Raw genomic sequence first — 21,014 nt, forward strand, 5'->3', positions numbered from 1 at the left:
AGGGGGAATCTATTAAATATGTTGCACTTGCACAAAAAAGTGCAACGTTTTTTCCTTTTTGTTCCCTGATTAAGACTTTTCCAAAAGTAGGCGGGGCTTAGAAAAAGGGTTCAGGGCCTCCGCCTTCCGTATGTGCACTAATGTATGCCAGAAACTGGCATGACTTCTAGTGAAGACCGACCGGCTCCTAGCGGACGCTGATTGCACGGTCTGGCCAGGCATGCGCTCCCCTAATAAACTTGGGGGGCTTCACACCAGCGCGCCTTTTGCTTGGAGCGGCATATAAAACGCTGGTCTAACAGAATGTCCCGCATTATCATCTTATCGTTTGCTGCAGGATATGTGACCTTCTGCAACCGTTCCCTCACTTAGTAAAAGCCGCGCCTCGTGCCGCTGCAGAGCCTGAATTATAAAGCGTTTGATGTTTTGTTAGTTTGTGGGGAATTTGCTTTCCCGATTTTGTGCCAATTCTGAGTCCCTCCATGTAGTTTTCTCCAGTCACATCCAGAGCTGCATGCACTGCGAACAGCAAGCTAGCGGGATTCTGAATCTAGCTTGAGATGGGAACAGAGCAGAAAGCAACCGGTGGCTCCTAACCAGACCTTTGTGTGCTTTCCTCCCAGTGTTCACCCTGGCAAAGCTCTATGGCGTAGAGGGCGAACTATCGGGCATTGCCCGCCAGGGATCTGGCAGTGCCTGCAGGAGCATGTACGGAGGATTCGTTCAGTGGGTCATGGGCGAGAGAGAAGATGGTAAGGACAGCTTGGCTGAGCTGGTGGAACCCGAAACCCACTGGCCAGAACTGCGGATCCTCATCTTGGTGGTACGTATGGCGATGGTCACCTGACTGGTGCTCAGAATGGTAATGGACCACCGTAGTGACTGTATGTGGAATATTTCAGGCCAGTGCAGAGAAGAAGCATGTTAGCAGTACGGCGGGCATGCAGACAAGTGTACAGACCAGCCCCTTGCTCAAGGTAAGTGTTCCCCCACCCCCTCCCCGGTGGTCAGGATGCTCAATGCCAGGGCTATGCTGGAGGTATTATAAAGGGTTTTGTAAAGTCACCGAAAACCTTTATCGCCTATCTGCAGCACACGGGATGAATTTATCATTGCTAGGGAACCCCATGGGAATGGCGCACCCCAAGCGATGCTAATGAATGGAGCGTTAGTACATGGCCACCGCTCCATTCAGTTTATGAGGCTGATGGAAATAACCCCCAGAGACATCCTATATGTGATATCAGCTGCTCCTCTTATAACGCTCCAGTACTGCTCTAACCTGCAGAGACCTCATATATGTGATATCAGCACTAATATAATCCCTGAGCTGCAGGGTTCGTGGCTCCAGTGACCGTAGTGCTCAGTAGCGGCAGAGCAGACATCCTGGGACATACTACCTCATCTTCTAACTTGCTGTATCTATCATATTGCCACAGCTCCGGGCTGAATCGGTGGTGCCGGGACGAATGAACGAGATGATTGAAGCCATAAAGAAGAAGGACTTTGAAGCCTTTGGACAACTGACCATGAAAGACAGCAACCAGTTCCACGCTACGTGCCTGGACACCTACCCCCCAATATTTTACCTAAACCAGGTTTCCCAGAGAGTAATCGGCCTTGTTCACCGGTACAATGCCTACTACGGGCGGACCAAGGTGAGCGAGTAGATGAGGTAACAAGCCTGTGGGCTGTAGCCATTGACTGGGATATTGATCCTAGCTCCTTGGTCTTTATTGTAGAGCTCATGGCCTCGAAAATGACTGATGCCAAATACCCTTATTATTTGTTACCCTCCTATTAAGAGATTGGCTGCAGCTCATGAAATGGGTCTGAAAAGCAGCAATCAGGACAGGATGCAACATTCAAATCTAGAATTTGAAAAGTCCAAATGGTGAATTGGTTAAGAATGATGTGGAGAAGGCTGAACTATTTTGTATCTGTTTTCCCTCAAAGTAGATGTAACATCAGCTGATCTTCCCTGTGCTATTGGGGGAATAAGAGAATGCCGGCTATCTGTAAGCAGAGATGTGGTGAGGGAACACTTAGCTAACTTACATGAACCTAAGTCTCAAGGTCCAGATAAATTACATCCTGGGATACTACAGGAAACAGCAGAGGTAATTGCTGAACCACTCGCCGGATGCAATGCGAGGTTTCCTATTGAAAACAATGGGAGACACTTGACAATTCTCGGACACTTCTGAAAGCCGTGCCGGAGGATCACAACTGTATTGAAGTCATGGGAGGCCTCGCATCCGCGGGTACCTCGCACTTTGGTGAGCGCAATATCGGGCCAAGTTTCATGGCCTGATATCGCGCTCGTCCATGTGAAACTGGCCTAAGGGATTGTTAACAATTGTGCTTTGAGAATCTCATTTCACAATATTGCCCAACCTTCTTGGACATTTCTGTCCTTAAGAACATCCGGCCATTGGATTCTTCCTCTTTCTCAGTCCATTAAAATCTGCCGTTCTGAAATCCAACCTTGAGGTCTGAGTCTTCTCAGGTTTTTCTCTTCTTTTTATCCAACATCCAAGAGTCGTCCAGTTGTTTAGTTTTAAGCATGCTTAAAAACCGAACGACACGCCGGTCAGTACTGACCGACTGCTACTTACAGTGAATGGAGATGGGCGGGGGAGGAGAAAACTCTGAAATGAGTCTGGTAGAGCACCATAATATTCGTATATTGACTGCTCACCCCCTCCTGACACAGACTGACTGGTCTCTGTATTACTGTGCATAAGAAGACCTGCCAATCAACAGCAAGGGCGAGCTATGAATGTGTTACGTCTGTGCTGAGAGTTTACGCACCATGCCCAGACCGGACACAAGACAGTGTTCACACGGGACAAAAACTCCAGAAAATCCCTCAAAAGCACTAAAACCACCACCCAACATAAATAGGGAATCTAGCCCTACCAGCCAAAGGCAGAAAAATACCCCTGCCCATTGGCGTACTGCTAGGGGTTGCCAGGGTCACAATGGTGTCCAGGCCACTGCGCTGAGGAGGCCCAGAGGTGAGTGATTACCAGGGGCTCTGAGCCCCCGACCTAATCAGATTACCGGCCGGGGTGCCGCAGTTCTCCTGCCGGTAATCCCTCAGCCGTGCTGATCCTGGGTACACACTCTGATGTCAGTATGCACCCGGGATCCTCCTTCCCTGGATCCTCTTCTCCTTAGTTCCGCAGGAGAGGAGCAGGAAGGAAACGTTCCAGGCGCGCAAACTGCTGTCAGTGTGCACCTGGGATCAGCGCCGAGAAGAGGAGGAGGTAAGTATATGGGTTGGGTGGGGCTATTACTACTGGGGCTACTGAAGGGATTAATATTACTACTGGGGCTACTGAGGGGGTTATTATTATTACTGGGGTACTGTTGGTTCACTATTGTTACTAGGGCCACTGTGGGGGTCACTATTGTTATTCACGTAACTGTGGGAGTCTCTATTACTACTGAGGCCATCGTGGGGGTCTCTATTGTTACTGAGGCCACTGTGGGGGGGGGGGGGGGGGAGTCACTATTACTACTGAGGCCACTATGGGGGTCTCTATTACTACTGGGGCCAATATGGGGACACTACTACTGAGGCCACCGTGGGGGTCACTTTTTCTACTGGGGCCACAATAGGGGTCACTATTATTACTGGGGCTATAATAGCAGTTACTATTACTACTGGGGACAATATAGGGGTCACTATTAATACTGGTGGGCATGGAGGCTCTAGTACCCTGTTGTACCACCTCTGGCTTGGATACATAATGTGATACGGATGGGCACGGAGGTATACAGGTACTGTATACTATCCTGCAGCATACCGCTCCACCTTTGCTATAATTGAGTCACTAGATTGTGTAAACTTGTAGGCTGTAGAGGTTGGCGTCCCACATGGTGATAAATTTGATGACCAGGCACGGCAGTGTGACAATGTTGTGGGGGCTCCTGTGGCCCCTTTGTGTGCACGGCCAAGCATTATCCTGCTGGAAAATATTCAGGAGATGAACTTTTGCTTCCAGGCCCTGAGCCTTTAGTTACACCCCTGCCTAAAGGGGGCGAACGTCCCAACAAGGACGACCCCACGTCCTGAACCTAGGCCAATTATACTGACCCCGGCTAGCCACAGGAAATGTCGCTACTAGGTGGGAACAACTGATGGCAGGAACCATACTAAGACAAACATCCAGACACCAACTGGCAGCAACTAAGGAAGAAGGACCAACCTCACCCACCAGAGCTGAATAATGGCAACAGGAGCAGAAATCCATAAACCCCTCTTACAGGGGGAATGTCAACATACGACTCCAATGACCCTTTATCAATGACAGGGACTTATTCCTGCGGTTGCAAAAATCTACTGGAGCGATTGGTAGAAGTAGCAGACCAGTGAAATCTGTCATTATACTGTAGTGCCTGCAGCCCGGGCACCATTACGGACCTCACAGGTTCCCTTTAAATCTGCATATCTGATGCCTTGAACACCCCTTGATTGATTTAATGGGGGGGGGGGGGGGGCGGGATAAGAGCGTTTTGTGTATTAGTTGCACCTTCTGCCGACTTGTATGTATTTGCCTTGGGCTAGGATATTGCAGGATATGGTGACATTACTGATCCCCGCACTGCGCTGTTACCTTTTATAAATGCTTTAAAGGACAAATTACTTACTGATACAGGAGGGCAGATATGTGCACCACCTCCGCAGGCAGAATGACCTGACACTTTGTATCTGCTCTGTGCAGAAGTATCCACCAAGCGGCCGCCGCCTCTATGTAGGAGGCTGTGTGAGTGGCCGTCTCATTGTGTCCTCCGCAGGTGTAACTGGCTCCCTCATTAGGCCGCCTGCTGAGGGGTGCAGATATCTGCCCTCCCGTGTCAGTAAGTATCCGGCCGTCTCATCGTGTCCTCCGCAGGTGTAACTGGCTCCCTCATTAGGCCGCCTGCTGAGGGGTGCAGATATCTGCCCTCCCGTGTCAGTAAGTAACCGGCCGTCTCATCGTGTTCTCCGCGGGTGTAACTAGCCCCCTCATTAGGCTGCCTGTTGAGGGGGTGCAGATATCTACCCACCCATGTCAGTAAGTATCCGGCCGTCTCATCGTGTCCTCCCGCAGGTGTAACTGGCTCCCTCATTAGGCCGCCTGCTGAGGGGTGCACATATCTGCCCTCCCGTGTCAGTAAGTATCCGGCCGTTCTCAGCGATCGTTCGTTTTTATATTTCCCTTTCTGCGATACAAATTAAAAACCAAACGTCCGCCGTCCGTGCAGCTTGGAGACATGAGGGGTGCTGCCTGCGAGGACGGTTCTTGCAGGCCGCACGGATGATGGTGGCTTTTGTCTTAACACGTATCGCTTCTCATGCAGGTGGCCTACAGCTTCGATGCGGGTCCAAATGCCGTCATCTTCACGCTGGAGCCAACGGTCAATGAGTTTGTGGAGGTTGTGAAGCGTTTCTTCCCTCCGGAGTCTAACGGAGACCCGTAAGTTCCATCCAGCAGGTTTCCTCCCATCGTTCCAGTGGGTGCAGAAGGGTCGCCTCAAACCCGCACAGCCTTATTTAGGGCTTCGTCACACAGGCGTATTTACGCAGCATATCACACACATTTGCACGCATAATACACAGTGAATAGAGCCCAGAGGTTTCAGAGGGTTTATTCACATGTGCAGAATTTTTTTCTGCACCACAAGAGCCCATTAAAATCACTGGCTTGCGTAAATGCAGAAGACCTGCATATATGCACAAATCATTGTGATTTTTGTATGTTTTTTTTTTTTCTTCTTTGCGTAAACGCACCATGCACTGGAGCCCGCAGATACACGCAAGCACACTGCATATTTACATAATGCTCTTATGCCCCCGTGAGCCCGGCCTAAATCTCAACCTCTCCTCTTCATGAAATTGGACTTTGTTGCGAGCCCATTTGTGGCTTCACTGGCCGAGGGGGCCATCCTGCCTTATTGGGCATTAAATGGTGTCCACCCCTCCGTGTCTTCATGTCCTGAGTGTCTGGGCTTTATTCTCCTAGGCACCTACCTACTGTATCCTTGTGCGATAAAGCAGATGTGCAGTGGTGACAACCTTCCTGAATTTTGTACATTTTTTTTCTTTTTGCATTTCCATCAGCCTGCAGGTGATTAGTAATCTGCTTCTATGTTGCTCTACAGGTATCTCAAGGGGCTACCGATCCAGTCGGCTCCTCTGCCTCAGGGACTCTTGGCTGCAGTGGAGCCCGATGTGTGCCGCGGAGGTGTGCGCTATGTCATCGTCACACAGGTACCGGCGGTCAGCTCTCATATTCCATAGTGAGGTCCGCGGACCAGGGCCGGGCCATTAGGTGTTTAGCGCCGGTCTGCAGCACCGCCGGGAATTTTTGTTCTAAACACAAGGCCCGCTGCCTCGTATTATGTGGCCCGCAGTGTGCCGACGCCGCTTACCACTGAAGCGATTGCCAGTGGGGGTGCCGCTGGTAATCGCGCTGTTACCACTGATCCCCAGCACACACTGACGTCAGTGTGCAGCCTGGATCCTCCTCCCCAAGTCCCCTGCTCATCAGTTCCGCAGGAGAAGACTCAGAGAGGAAGCGTTTCGGGCTACACACTGACTACAGTGTGCGCCGGGCTCAGGGCGAGCAGAGAGGGAGCGACGCTGACAGGAAGGAGGAGGTAAGTATATGGGTTGGGGGGGGTGCTTATTACCAGGGGGTGCTGTTTATTTCTGAGTGGTGGTGGCTGCCTATTACTGGGGTGGTGGGCTGCCTATTACTGGGGTGGTGGGCTGCCTATTACTGGGGAGGGGGGCTGCCTATTACTGGGGAGGGGGGCTGCCTATTACTGGGGAGGGGGCTGCCTATTACTGGGGAGGGGGCTGCCTATTACTGGGGAGGGGGGCTGCCTATTACTGGGGAGGGGGGCTGCCTATTACTGGGGAGGGGGGCTGCCTATTACTGGGGAGGGGGGCTGCCTATTACTGGAGAGGGGGGCTGCCTATTACTGGGGAGGGGGGCTGCCTATTACTGGGGAGGGGGGCTGCCTATTACTGGGGAGGGGGGCTGCCTATTACTGGGGAGGGGGGCTGCCTATTACTGGAGAGGGGGGCTGCCTATTACTGGGGAGGGGGGCTGCCTATTACTGGGGAGGGGGGCTGCCTATTACTGGGGAGGGGGGCTGCCTATTACTGGAGAGGGGGGCTGCCTATTACTGGAGAGGGGGGCTGCCTATTACTGGAGAGGGGGGCTGCCTATTACTGGAGAGGGGGGCTGCCTATTACTGGAGAGGGGGGCTGCCTATTACTGGGGAGGGGGGCTGCCTATTACTGGGGAGGGGGGCTGCCTATTACTGGGGAGGGGGGCTGCCCATTACTGGGGGGGGGGAGCTGCCCATTACTGGGGGGGGGGAGCTGCCTATTGATGGGGGCGGGGGGGCTGCCTATTACTGGGGGGAGGCTGCTTACTACTGGGGGGGCTGCTAATTACTGTGGAGGGGGCTGGTTATTGCTGAGGGGTGGGGGCTGCCTATAATTGGGGGGGGGGGGGGGGAGATAAATGATATGCTGCCCTATGTGTGTGCTGGGGGGGAGATACATTTTTGCTGCCCTATGTGTGTGCTGGGGGGGAGATAAGTTATATGCTGCCCTATGTGGTACTGCCAGGACATTCTAAATGTCATAATTAAATAAGTATGCACTAAACTCCAACCCCCTTCATAACCCCGCCCCATATAACCAAAGCCCCGCCTATGTCCCACCCCACCCTGCCGGGCCTTGTAAAAATGGTCTTGCTTGAAGCCGGTCCCTGGTGCCAAAAAGGTTGGGGACCACATAGTCTACTTGCTGCTACATGCCCCCTGCTGGACACCTCCTCCCACTGCTGAAGGACCCAAGGGGCAGAAGGGGATGTGATTAGAGCAGAACATATGACAGAACTCAAACCTCCGCTCCTATTAACAGCTGGCGCCAGACATTAGCTTTTTGTCGTGTCCACAATGCACAGATTTTCCTGACTGTTCGTCATTTTGCCTTGCAGCCGGGCCCGGGCCCCGTGGAATCACAAGATCCCTCCCTGGATCTATTGGGACCTGATGGCCTTCCCAAGACGACACCTGAAGTTACAGGATCTCAAGAGGCATTCTCTTAATCAGATTTCCTAATGTGACTTTTCAGCATTTTATATCAAGACAGCAAATTCCTCAAAGGGGCAGGAAGACCCCAAAGTCGCTAAAGCCAAACCGCACATCTGACTTTCTGACGTAACAGTCATTTTGTATCCCTGATTCTCAATTTAATGGGAAAATAAAACAAAAACACTCATTTATGAATTTTTTTCTTTTTGCTCCTCTAAGTTGGAGGGGATGAGGGGATTTGTTGGATATCTACCTGATTGTACATCCGGCCGGCCGCAGATCAGCAGGTCCCTATCCTGCACTTAGAGCGCCTGTCACCGACTATCAGTTAGAATGTAAGAAGGAGGTTGATAAAATCCTAAACCAAACGGGACAATCAACCATTCTTATTAAAGGGATACTCTTGCAGCCTTCTCTGAGCGCAGCAGAAGGGCGCATCCACACGGGGACCTACACAGCTAAAGAACCTGCAGCTATTAGAACCAATGGTTTCCTATGGGGATGGTCAAATGAAGGCATTTAATTGGAAACCATTGCTTCTAAGAGCTTTTTTTTATGCGCGTGTGTTCCCGTGTGAATGAGCCCTAAGGTAGTGACCGGCACACTAATTGTGGGGATATGTCTGTGTGTATCTGTGCAGTACTTGGGGAGAAGCTTGGATTGGATTATAGCTAGTACACAGCACTACAGGAAGTAGTTCTGCATATTCATAAACTGCAGCTAGCCCCACCCACCCTCCAGGACTACTTCCAATCCAAGCTTCTCCCGAACTACTTCACAGATACACACAGCAGACATATCGGCATAATCGGTTACTACCTTATGCTGCTTTCAGAGAGGGGTGCTGTCTACAAATATCTGAAGGGCTGTCACAGTGCAGAGGGATCAGCCCTATTCTCATCTGTACAAGGAAAGACTAGAAGCAATGGGATAAAACCGAAAGGAGGAGACACAGATTAGATATTAGACAGTGAGGGGGATCAATGAGTGGAACAGGTTGCCACGGGAGGTGGGGAGTTCTCCTACAATGGAAGTCTACAGAGGCCGGACAGACATCTGTCTGGGATGATTTAGTGATCCTGCACTGAGCAGGGGGTCGGACCCAATGACCCCGGAGGACCTGATGACCCCAGAAGACCTGATGACCCCAGAGGACCCCGGAGGAGCGGTGTTTGGGAATGATTGATAATTGTTACATCTCTCATCTGGTTTAATATTGTATCAGCCACTATAACTGATAGTTTGTTGCCCCTTGTGTTAGTCGTGTGCTGTCAGACTCCTATTTGGCTCTCCTGGACAATGCTGACCATATCTAATATGCTAGAACTTTGGTGGATGATGTTGGTGTCATTAGATGAGACACACGCTCACCGCTGCCGGAACATCATCACATTCAGGGACTGTCAGGTGGGTTGGAAGTTACAGTGTTACGTCTATGGGCGGCGCTGCTGTGCTTCAGTGTGTGAAGCATTGCTAAGCTGTACCATACACTGCCCAACCAAGAGCGAAAGAGAGAGAGAGAAAGTGATAGAGAGAGAGAGACCGTGAGAGAAAGGGCGATAGAAACAGAGAGACCAATAGAAATAGTGAGAGAAAGGGCGACAGAGACAATGATAGAGAGCGCGAAATAGACAGAGGGAGAGACGGCGATCCAGAGAGAGAGCGATAGTGAGACAGAGAGAGATCGATAGAGACAATGAGAGCGATAGTGAGACAGAGAGAGAGCGATAGTGAGAAAAAGAGAGAGATCGATAGTGAGACAGAGAGAGATCGATAGAGAGACAGTGAGAGCGATAGAAATACAGAGGAAACGATAAAGAGATAGTGAGACAGACAAAGAGAGCAATAGACAGTGATAGAGATTAGGGATGAGCGAGTATACTCGCTAAGGCACTACTCGCTCGAGTAATGTGCCTTAGCCGAGTATCTCCCCGCTCGTCCCTGAAGATTCGGGGGCCGCCGCAGGGCGGGGAGCTGCGGGGAGGAACGGAGGGGAGATCTCTCTCTCCCGCCCGCTCTCCCCTGCTCCCCGCCGCAACTCACCTGTCAGCTGCGGCGCCCCCCCGAATCTTTAGGGACGAGCAGGGAGATACTCGTCTAAGGCACATTACTCGATCGACTAGTGCCTTAGCGAGTATACTAGCTCATCCCTAATAGAGACACATAGTGATAGAGAGACAGAGAGCAATAGAGAAACATACAGAGAGATAGAGAAACAGAGAGCGATAGACAAACAGAGAGATAGAGATAGCAATTGAGAGACAGACAGAAGAGCGATGCACGGACAGAACGAGAGCCATAGACGGAGAGAGAGTGATCAATAGACGGACAGAACAAAAGAACAATAGAAAGACAGAGAGGGACGGACAGACAGAGACCGAGAATGAAAGAGAGCCAGAACAATATCGAGACAGAATGAGAGAGACAGACAGAACGAGGGAGCAATAGAAAGACAGAGCGGTAGACGTACAGAACGAGAGCGATAGACAGAACAAGAGAGCAATAGAAAGGCAGACAAAGAGAAAATAAAGAGACAGAGAACCGATAGAGAGCAATAGAAAGACAAAGAGAACGATAGAGAGATAGCGATAAACAGAGAGCGATAAAGAGACAGAGAAACAGACAGCGACCGATAGTGAGAGCAACAGAGAAACAAAGAGAGCATAGAGGGACAGAAACAGAGAGGGAGCAATAGACAGAATTAAAGCAATAAAAACAGACAGAAAGAGACGACAGAGAGTGATAGACAGAACGAGAGAGCAATAGAAAGACAAAGAGAAATAGCGAAAGACAGAGCGTAGAGAAACAGAGAGAAGAAGACAGAGTGAGCGATAGACGTACAGAATGAGAGAGCAATAGAAAGACAGAAAAAGAGAATGATAGAGACAGATAGTGATAGAGAAACAGAGAGAGAGTGCGATAGAGAGACAAACACAGAGAGCAATAGAAAGACAAAGAGAGAATGATAGAGAGAAACAGAGTGTAGAGAGAGAGTAATAGAGAAACAGAGCGAGCAATAGACAGAACGAGAGAGCAATAAAAAGACACAGAAAGAGACAACGATAGAGAGACAGGTGAACAATAGAGAGACGAACAGAATCAGAGTGATGGACAGAACAAGAGAGCAATAGAAAGACAGAGGGACAGACAGACAGAGAGACAGACAAAAAGAGAGAACAATAGAGCGAAACAGACAGAGCGAAAGACAGAGAGAGAGCATAGAGAAACAAAGAGCTAGAGACAGGGAAACAGAGCAAGCTATACACATACAGAATGAGAGCGATAGACAGAACGAGAGTGCAATAGAAAGACAGAGGGGACACGGAGAAGGAGAGCAATAAAAACAAAGACGGAAAGAGTGATAGAGAGACCCAGAGAAAGTGATAGACAGAAAGAGAGCGATAGAGAGGGACAGACAGACAGGGACAAAAAGAGAATGAAAGTAAGCGAAAGATAGACAGACAAATAGAGAGAGACCTGTAGGCTTTTTATATTAGATATCTGCTCCAAATACAAAGTGACCCTCTAAATAATCGCCTAACCGAGCAGATTTAGAAGTTCACAACCAGCACTTCTGAAACAGCGACATCGGGTCGCTCTAGTATATTAAAGCGTACCCAATCCAACTAGCAGTGTGATATGTTGTCTTCCTAGCTGCGCCTATATCCTCTGGCTGCATCGACTGATGTCCGCATTCGCTCGTGCGGCTCATTTATACAGACTGATAACTTGTTCACTCTGTATGCGGTTAATGAGAGCGGCTGAACGGTGGATATTTAAAGCGAGCGATTAGTAAACGAGCGAACGATGATCCTCATGCTTGCATAAAATGAACGATTAGCAAACAACAAATCCTCGTTGATCATTCTTCCATTAGCCGCGTTTACCCTGAACGATCAGCGGCTTTTCCCCTAATAATAAGCGCTCCATGTAAACGCACCTTAACTCCACCATCTCTATATGCTGCATGGTTCATCAGCCATTGTAGGCTGCAAAGGGGCAGACTATAGGACAGGTGAATACGGTCTATTGTTCCCTGTTGTCACCTGTTTCAGGCTTAATTAAAAATTACATTACTGAAATAATACTTGTACATGTGATGACTATCAGCCGAAAAAGTGATTTTGACTGATGTCATACGTGTAACACCGAAACGAACGCAACTAATGAGCGACTTCTGGCTCAGTGTAAACAGGAGCCGCTCATCTATGAATTACTGCCTGTTCACAGTGAAAGAAGGCAGATGGCCAGAAGAACCGCAAACTCTGCCTCCATACATTGAGCAGCTATCGCTTCTGTGTGAACGTCCAGTTATCCCATGTAAGAGCACCCTATGGACTTGCTGCAGCAGGGAGGTTGTACTGTATATAGTGTGTTGGGGCAGTTCGGGGAGGTTGTACTCTGTATTATGGGTGGTGGGGCAATGCGGGGAGGTTGTACTCTGTATTATGGGTGGTGGGGCAATGCGGGGAGGTTTTACTCTGTATTATGGCTGGTGGGGCAGTGCGGGGAGGTTGTACTCTGTATTATGGGTGGTGGGCTGTGCAGGGAGGTTGTACTCTGTATTAAGGGTGGTGGGGCAGTGCGAGGAGGTTGTACTCTGTATTATGGGTGGTGGGCAGTGCAGGGAGGTTGTACTCTGTATTATGGGTGGTGGGCCGTGCGGGGAGGTTGTACTCTGTATTATGGGTAGTGGGCAGTGCGGGGAGGTTGTACTCTGTATTATGGGTGGTGGGGCAGTGCGGGGAGGTTGTGCTCTGTATTATGGGTGGTGGGGCAGTGCGGGGAGGTTGTACTCTGTATTATGGATGGTGGGTAGTGCGGGGAGGTTGTACTCTGTATTATGGATGGTGGGTAGTGCGGGGAGGTTGTACTCTGTATTATGGGTAGTGGGCTGTGCGGGGAGGTTGTACTCTGTATTATGGGTGGTGGGGCAGTGCGGGGAGGTTGTACTCTGTATTATGGGTGGTGGGCTGTGCAGGGAGGTTGTGCTCTGTATTATGGGTGGTGGGGCAGTGCGGGGAGGTTGTACTCTGTATTATGGGTGGTGGGCTGTGCAGGGAGGTTGTGCTCTGTATTATGGGTGGTGGGGCAGTGCGGGGAGGTTGTGCTCTGTATTATGGGTGGTGGGCAGTGCGGGGAGGTTGTGCTCTGTATTATGGGTGGTGGGCAGTGCGGGGAGGTTGTGCTCTGTATTATGGGTGGTGGGCAGTGCAGGGAGGTTGTGCTGTATATAGTGTGTTGGGCAGTGCGGGGAGGTTGTACTCTGTATTATGGGTGGTGGGGCAGTGCGAGGAGGTTGTACTCTGTATTATGGGTGGTGGGGCAGTGCGAGGAGGTTGTACTCTGTATTATGGGTGGTGGGGCAGTGCAGGGAGGTTGTGCTCTGTATTGTGGGTGGTGGGGCAGTGCGGGGAGGTTGTACTCTGTATTATGGGTGGTGGGGCAGTGCGGGGAGGTTGTACTCTGTATTATGGGTGGTGGGCAGTGCGGGGAGGTTGTGCTCTGTATTATGGGTGGTGGGGCAGTGCGGGGAGGTTGTACTCTGTATTATGGGTGGTGGGGCAGTGCGGGGAGGTTGTGCTCTGTATTATGGGTGGTGGGCAGTGCGGGGAGGTTGTACTCTGTATTATGGGTGGTGGGCAGTGCGGGGAGGTTGTACTCTGTATTATGGGTGGTGGGGCAGTGCGAGGAGGTTGTACTCTGTATTATGGGTGGTGGGGCAGTGCAGGGAGGTTGTACTGTATATAGTGTGTTGGGGCAGTGCGAGGAGGTTGTACTCTGTATTATGGGTGGTGGGGCAGTGCAGGGAGGTTGTGCTCTGTATTATGGGTGGTGGGCAGTGCAGGGAGGTTGTACTCTGTATTATGGGTGGTGGGCAGTGCAGGGAGGTTGTACTGTATATAGTGTGTTGGGGCAGTGCGAGGAGGTTGTACTCTGTATTATGGGTGGTGGGCAGTGCGGGGAGGTTGTGCTCTGTATTATGGGTGGTGGGCAGTGCGGGGAGGTTGTACTCTGTATTATGGGTGGTGGGGCAGTGCGAGGAGGTTGTACTCTGTATTATGGGTGGTGGGGCAGTGCAGGGAGGTTGTACTGTATATAGTGTGTTGGGGCAGTGCGAGGAGGTTGTACTCTGTATTATGGGTGGTGGGGCAGTGCGGGAGGTTGTGCTCTGTATTATGGGTGGTGGGCAGTGCAGGGAGGTTGTACTCTGTATTATGGGTGGTGGGCAGTGCAGGGAGGTTGTACTCTGTATTATGGGTGGTGGGCAGTGCAGGGAGGTTGTACTCTGTATTATGGGTGGTGGGCTGTGCAGGGAGATTGTACTCTGTATTATGGGTGGTGGGCAGTGCAGGGAGGTTGTACTCTGTATTATGGGTGGTGGGCAGTGCAGGGAGGTTGTACTCTGTATTATGGGTGGTGGGCAGTGCGGGGAGGTTGTACTCTGTATTATGGGTGGTGGGCAGTGCGGGGAGGTTGTACTCTGTATTATGGGTGGTGGGCAGTGCGGGGAGGTTGTACTCTGTATTATGGGTGGTGGGGCAGTTCGGGGAGGTTGTACTCTGTATTATGGGTGGTGGGGCAGTGCAGGGAGGTTGTACTCTGTATTATGGGTGGTGGACAGTGCAGGGAGGTTGTACTGTGTATTATGGGTGGTGGGGCTGTGCAGGGAGGTTGTACTCTGTATTATGGGTGGTGGGCAGTGCGGGGAGGTTGTACTCTGTATTATGGGTGGTGGGGCAGTGCGGTGAGGTTGTACTCTGTATTATGGGTGGTGGGGCAGTGCGGGGAGGTTGTACTCTGTATTATGGGTGGTGGGGCAGTGCGGGGAGGTTGTACTCTGTATTATGGGTGGTGGGGCTGTGCGGGGAGGTTGTACTCTGTATTATGGGTGGTGGGGCAGTGCGGGGAGGTTGTACTCTGTATTATGGGTGGTGGGGCAGTGCGGGGAGGTTGTACTCTGTATTATGGGTGGTGGGGCTGTGCGGGGAGGTTGTACTCTGTATTATGGGTGGGTTGGGTAGTGCGGGGAGGTTGTACTCTGTATTATGGGTGGTGGGGCAGTGCGGGGAGGTTGTGCTCTGTATTATGGGTGGTGGGGCAGTGCGGGGAGGTTGTACTCTGTATTATGGGTGGTGGGCAGTGCGGGGAGGTTGTACTCTGTATTATGGGTGGTGGGCAGTGCGGGGAGGTTGTACTCTGTATTATGGGTGGGCCGGGCAGTGCGGGGAGGTTGTACTCTGTATTATGGGTGGTGGGGCAGTGCGGTGAGGTTGTACTCTGTATTATGGGTGGTGGGTAGTGTGGGGAGGTTGTACTCTGTATTATGGGTGGTGGGGCAGTGCGGGGTGGTTATACTCTGTATTATGGGTGGTGGGGCAGTGCGGGGAGGTTGTACTCTGTATTATGGGTGGTGGGGCAGTGCAGGGAGGTTGTACTCTGTATTATGGGTGGTGGGCTGTGCAGGGAGGTTGTACTATGTATTATGGGTGGTGGGGCAGTGCCGGGAGGTTGTACTTTATATAGTGTGGTGGGGCAGTGTGGGGAGGTTGTGCTCTGTATTATGGGTGGTGGGCAGTGCAGGGAGGTTGTACTCTGTATTATGGGTGGTGGGCTGTGCAGGGAGGTTGTACTCTGTATTATGGGTGGTGGGGCAGTGCCGGGAGGTTGTACTCTGTATTATGGGTGGTGGGGCAGTGCGGGGAGGTTCTACTCTGTATTATGGGTGGTGGGGCAGTGCGGGGAGGTTGTACTCTATTATGGGTGGTGGGGCAGTGTGAGGACGTTGTACTCTGCATTATGGGTGGTGGGGCACTGCGGGGAGGTTGTGCTCTGTATTATAGGTGGTGGGCAGTGCGGGGAGGTTGTACTCTGTATTATGGATGGAGTGGGCAGTTCGGGGAGGTTGTACTCTGTATTATGGGTGGTGGGCAGTGCAGGGAGGTTTTACTCTGTATTATGGGTGGTGGGCTGTGCAGGGAGGTTGTACTCTGTATTATGGGTGGTGGGGCAGTGCCGGGAGGTTGTACTCTGTATTATGGGTGGTGGGCAGTGCAGGGAGGTTTTACTCTGTATTATGGGTGGTGGGCTGTGCAGGGAGGTTGTACTCTGTATTATGGGTGGTGGGGCAGTGTCGGGAGGTTGTACTCTGTATTATGGGTGGTGGGCAGTGCAGGGAGGTTCTACTCTGTATTATGGGTGGTGGGGCAGTGCGGGGAGGTTGTACTCTGTATTATGGGTGGTGGGGCACTGCGGGGAGTTTGTGCTCTGTATTATGGATGGTGGGCAGTGCGGGGAGGTTGTACTCTGTATTATGGGTGGGTTGGGTAGTGCGGGGAGGTTGTACTCTGTATCATGGGTGGTGGGGCAGTGCGGGGAGGTTGTACTCTGTATTATGGATGGTGGGTAGTGCGGGGAGGTTGTACTCTGTATCATGGGTGGTGGGCAGTGCGGGGAGGTTGTACTCTGTATTATGGGTGGTGGGGCAGTGTGGGGAGGTTGTACTCTGTATTATGGGTGGTGGGTAGTGCGGGGAGGTTGTACTCTGTATTATGGGTGGTGGGTAGTGCAGGGAGGTTGTACTCTGTATTATGGGTGGTGGGCAGTGCAGGGAGGTTGTACTTTATATAGTGTGGTGGGGCAGTTGGGGGAGGTTGTAGTCTGTATTATGGGTGGTGGGCAGTGCGGGGAGGTTGTGCTCTGTATTATGGGTGGTGGGGCAGTGCGAGGAGGTTGTACTCTGTATTATGGGTGGTGGGGCAGTGCAGGGAGGTTGTACTCTGTATTATGGGTGGTGGGCTGTGCAGGGAGGTTGTACTCTGTATTATGGGTGGTGGGCAGTGCAGGGAGGTTGTACTTTATATAGTGTGGTGGGGCAGTGTGGGGAGGTTGTGCTCTGTATTATGGGTGGTGGGCAGTGCAGGGAGGTTGTACTCTGTATTATGGGTGGTGGGCTGTGCTGGGAGGTTGTACTCTGTATTATGGGTGGTGGGGCAGTGCCGGGAGGTTGTACTCTGTATTATGGGTGGTGGGGCAGTGCGGGGATGTTGTACTCTGTATTATGGGTGGGTTGGGTAGTGCGGGGAGGTTGTACTCTGTATTATGGATGGTGGGTAGTACGGGGAGGTTGTACTCTGTATTATGGGTGGTGGGTAGTGCGGGGAGGTTGTACTCTGTATTATGGGTAGTGGGCAGTGCGGGGAGGTTGTACTCTGTATTATGGGTGGTGGGCTGTGCAGGGAGGTTGTGCTCTGTATTATGGGTGGTGGGGCAGTGCGGGGAGGTTGTACTCTGTATTATGGGTGGTGGGCAGTGCGGGGAGGTTGTGCTCTGTATTATGGGTGGTGGGCAGTGCGGGGAGGTTGTGCTCTGTATTATGGGTGGTGGGGCAGAGCGAGGAGGTTGTACTCTGTATTATGGGTGGTGGGGCAGTGCAGGGAGGTTGTACTCTGTATTATGGGTGGTGGGCAGTGCGGGGAGGTTGTGCTCTGTATTATGGGTGGTGGGCTGTGCAGGGAGGTTGTACTCTGTATTATGGGTGGTGGGCAGTGCAGGGAGGTTGTACTCTGTATTATGGGTGGTGGGCAGTGCGGGGAGGTTGTACTTTATATAGTGTGGTGGGGCAGTGTGGGGAGGTTGTGCTCTGTATTATGGGTGGTGGGCAGTGCAGGGAGGTTGTACTCTGTATTATGGGTGGTGGGCAGTGCAGGGAGGTTGTCTGTATATAGTGTGGTGGGGCAGTGTGGGGAGGTTGTACTCTGTATTATGGGTGGTGGGCAGTGCGGGGAGGTTGTACTCTGTATTATGGGTGGTGGGCAGTGCGGGGAGGTTGTACTCTGTATTATGGGTGGTGGGGCAGTTCGGGGAGGTTGTACTCTGTATTATGGGTGGTGGGCAGTGCGGGGAGGTTGTACTCTGTATTATGGGTGGTGGGCAGTGCGAGGAGGTTGTACTCTGTATTATGGGTGGTGGGGCAGTGCGAGGAGGTTGTACTCTGTATTATGGGTGGTGGGCTGTGCAGGGAGGTTGTACTCTGTATTATGGGTGGTGGGCAGTGCAGGGAGGTTGTACTCTGTATTATGGGTGGTGGGCAGTGCAGGGAGGTTGTACTCTGTATTATGGGTGGTGGGCAGTGCGGGGAGGTTGTACTCTGTATTATGGGTGGTGGGCAGTGCGGGGAGGTTGTACTCTGTATTATGGGTGGTGGGCAGTGCGGGGAGGTTGTACTCTGTATTATGGGTGGTGGGGCAGTTCGGGGAGGTTGTACTCTGTATTATGGGTGGTGGGGCAGTTCGGGGAGGTTGTACTCTGTATTATGGGTGGTGGACAGTGCAGGGAGGTTGTACTGTGTATTATGGGTGGTGGGGCTGTGCAGGGAGGTTGTACTCTGTATTATGGGTGGTGGGGCAGTGCGGGGAGGTTGTACTCTGTATTATGGGTGGTGGGGCAGTGCGGGGAGGTTGTACTCTGTATTATGGGTGGTGGGGCTGTGCGGGGAGGTTGTACTCTGTATTATGGGTGGTGGGGCAGTGCGGGGAGGTTGTACTCTGTATTATGGGTGGTGGGGCAATGCGGGGAGGTTGTACTCTGTATTATGGGTGGTGGGGCTCTGCGGGGAGGTTGTACTCTGTATTATGGGTGGTGGGGCAGTGCGGGGAGGTTGTACTCTGTATTATGGGTGGTGGGGCAGTGCGGGGAGGTTGTACTCTGTATTATGGGTGGGTTGGGTAGTGCAGGGAGGTTGTACTCTGTATTATGGGTGGTGGGGCAGTTCGGGGAGGTTGTACTCTGTATTATGGGTGGTGGGTAGTGCGGGGAGGTTGTACTCTGTATTATGGGTGGTGGGGCAGTGCGGGGAGGTTGTACTCTGTATTATGGGTGGTGGGGCTGTGCGGGGAGGTTGTACTCTGTATTATGGGTGGTGGGGCAGTGCGGGGAGGTTGTACTCTGTATTATGGGTGGTGGGGCAATGCGGGGAGGTTGTACTCTGTATTATGGGTGGTGGGGCTGTGCGGGGAGGTTGTACTCTGTATTATGGGTGGTGGGGCAGTGCGGGGAGGTTGTACTCTGTATTATGGGTGGTGGGGCAGTGCGGGGAGGTTGTACTCTGTATTATGGGTGGGTTGGGTAGTGCGGGGAGGTTGTACTCTGTATTATGGGTGGTGGGGCAGTGCGGGGAGGTTGTGCTCTGTATTATGGGTGGTGGGGCAGTGCGGGAGGTTGTACTCTGTATTATGGGTGGGTTGGGTAGTGCGGGGAGGTTGTACTCTGTATTATGGGTGGTGGGGCAGTGCGGGGAGGTTGTGCTCTGTATTATGGGTGGTGGGCAGTGCGGGGAGGTTGTACTCTGTATTATGGGTGGTGGGGCAGTGCGGGGAGGTTGTACTCTGTATTATGGGTGGTGGGCAGTGCGGGGAGGTTGTACTCAGTATTATGGGTGGTGGGCAGTGCGGGGAGGTTGTACTCTGTATTATGGGTGGGTAGGGTTGTGCGGGGAGGTTGTACTCTGTATTGTGGGTGGGGCGGGCAGTGCAGGGAGGTTGTACTCTGTATTATGGATGGAGTGGGCAGTGCGGCGAGGTTGTACTCTGTATTATGGGTGGTGGGGCAGTGCGGGGAGGTTGTACTCTGTATTATGGGTGGTGGGTAGTGCGGGGAGGTTGTACTCTGTATTATGGGTGGTGGGTAGTGCGGGGAGGTTGTACTCTGTATTATGGGTGGTGGGGCAGTGCGGGGTGGTTATACTCTGCATTATGGGTGGTGGGGCAGTGCGGGGAGGTTGTACTCTGTATTATGGGTGGTGGGGCAGTGCGGGGAGGTTGTACTCTGTATTATGGGTGGTGGGGCAGTGCAGGGAGGTTGTACTCTGTATTATGGGTGGTGGGCTGTGCAGGGAGGTTGTACTCTGTATTATGGGTGGTGGGCTGTGCAGGGAGGTTGTACTATGTATTATGGTTGGTGGGGCAGTGCCGGGAGGTTGTACTTTATATAGTGTGGTGGGGCAGTGTGGGGAGGTTGTGCTCTGTATTATGGGTGGTGGGCAGTGCAGGGAGGTTGTACTCTGTATTATGGGTGGTGGGGCAGTGCGGGGAGGTTCTACTCTGTATTATGGGTGGTGGGGCAGTGCGGGGAGGTTGTACTCTATTATGGGTGGTGGGGCACTGCGGGGAGGTTGTGCTCTGTATTATGGGTGGTGGGGCAGTGCCGGGAGGTTGTACTCTGTATTATAGGTGGTGGGCAGTGCGGGGAGGTTGTACTCTGTATTATGGATGGAGTGGGCAGTTCGGGGAGGTTGTACTCTGTATTATGGGTGGTGGGCAGTGCAGGGAGGTTTTACTCTGTATTATGGGTGGTGGGCTGTGCCGGGAGGTTGTACTCTGTATTATGGGTGGTGGGCAGTGCGGGGAGGTTCTACTCTGTATTATGGGTGGTGGGGCAGTGCGGGGAGGTTGTACTCTGTATTATGGGTGGTGGGGCACTGCAGGGAGGTTGTGCTCTGTATTATGGATGGTGGGCAGTGCGGGGAGGTTGTACTCTGTATTATGGGTGGGTTGGGTAGTGCGGGGAGGTTGTACTCTGTATCATGGGTGGTGGGCAGTGCGGGGAGGTTGTACTCTGTATTATGGATGGTGGGTAGTGCGGGGAGGTTGTACTCTGTATCATGGGTGGTGGGCAGTGCGTGGAGGTTGTACTCTGTATTATGGGTGGTGGGGCAGTGTGGGGAGGTTGTACTCTGTATTATGGGTGGTGGGTAGTGCGGGGAGGTTGTACTCTGTATTATGGGTGGTGGGTAGTGCAGGGAGGTTGTACTCTATATTATGGGTGTTGGGCAGTGCAGGGAGGTTGTACTTTATATAGTGTGGTGGGGAAGTTGGGGGAGGTTGTGCTCTGTATTATGGGTGGTGGGG

General features: G+C 52.1%; 1 protein-coding gene across 1 annotated transcript in view; it reads left to right on the forward strand.

Annotated features, from left to right (window-relative positions):
• The window catches only part of MVD (mevalonate diphosphate decarboxylase), a 45,914-nt gene extending 37,621 nt beyond the window's left edge, over nt 1-8,293 (forward strand). Inside the window, exons 5-10 of the mRNA XM_066582479.1 lie at nt 624-823; nt 903-977; nt 1,440-1,658; nt 5,353-5,468; nt 6,154-6,262; nt 8,010-8,293. Of these exons, the coding sequence (XP_066438576.1) occupies nt 624-823; nt 903-977; nt 1,440-1,658; nt 5,353-5,468; nt 6,154-6,262; nt 8,010-8,120 (830 nt within the window). The 3' untranslated portion in view covers nt 8,121-8,293. The remainder of the gene's footprint in view (nt 1-623; nt 824-902; nt 978-1,439; nt 1,659-5,352; nt 5,469-6,153; nt 6,263-8,009) is intronic.
• The last annotated feature ends 12,721 nt before the right edge of the window (nt 8,294-21,014 follow it).

This window comes from Eleutherodactylus coqui, chromosome 11 (assembly GCF_035609145.1).
Source record: "Eleutherodactylus coqui strain aEleCoq1 chromosome 11, aEleCoq1.hap1, whole genome shotgun sequence".
Lineage (NCBI taxonomy): Eukaryota > Metazoa > Chordata > Amphibia > Anura > Eleutherodactylidae > Eleutherodactylus > Eleutherodactylus coqui.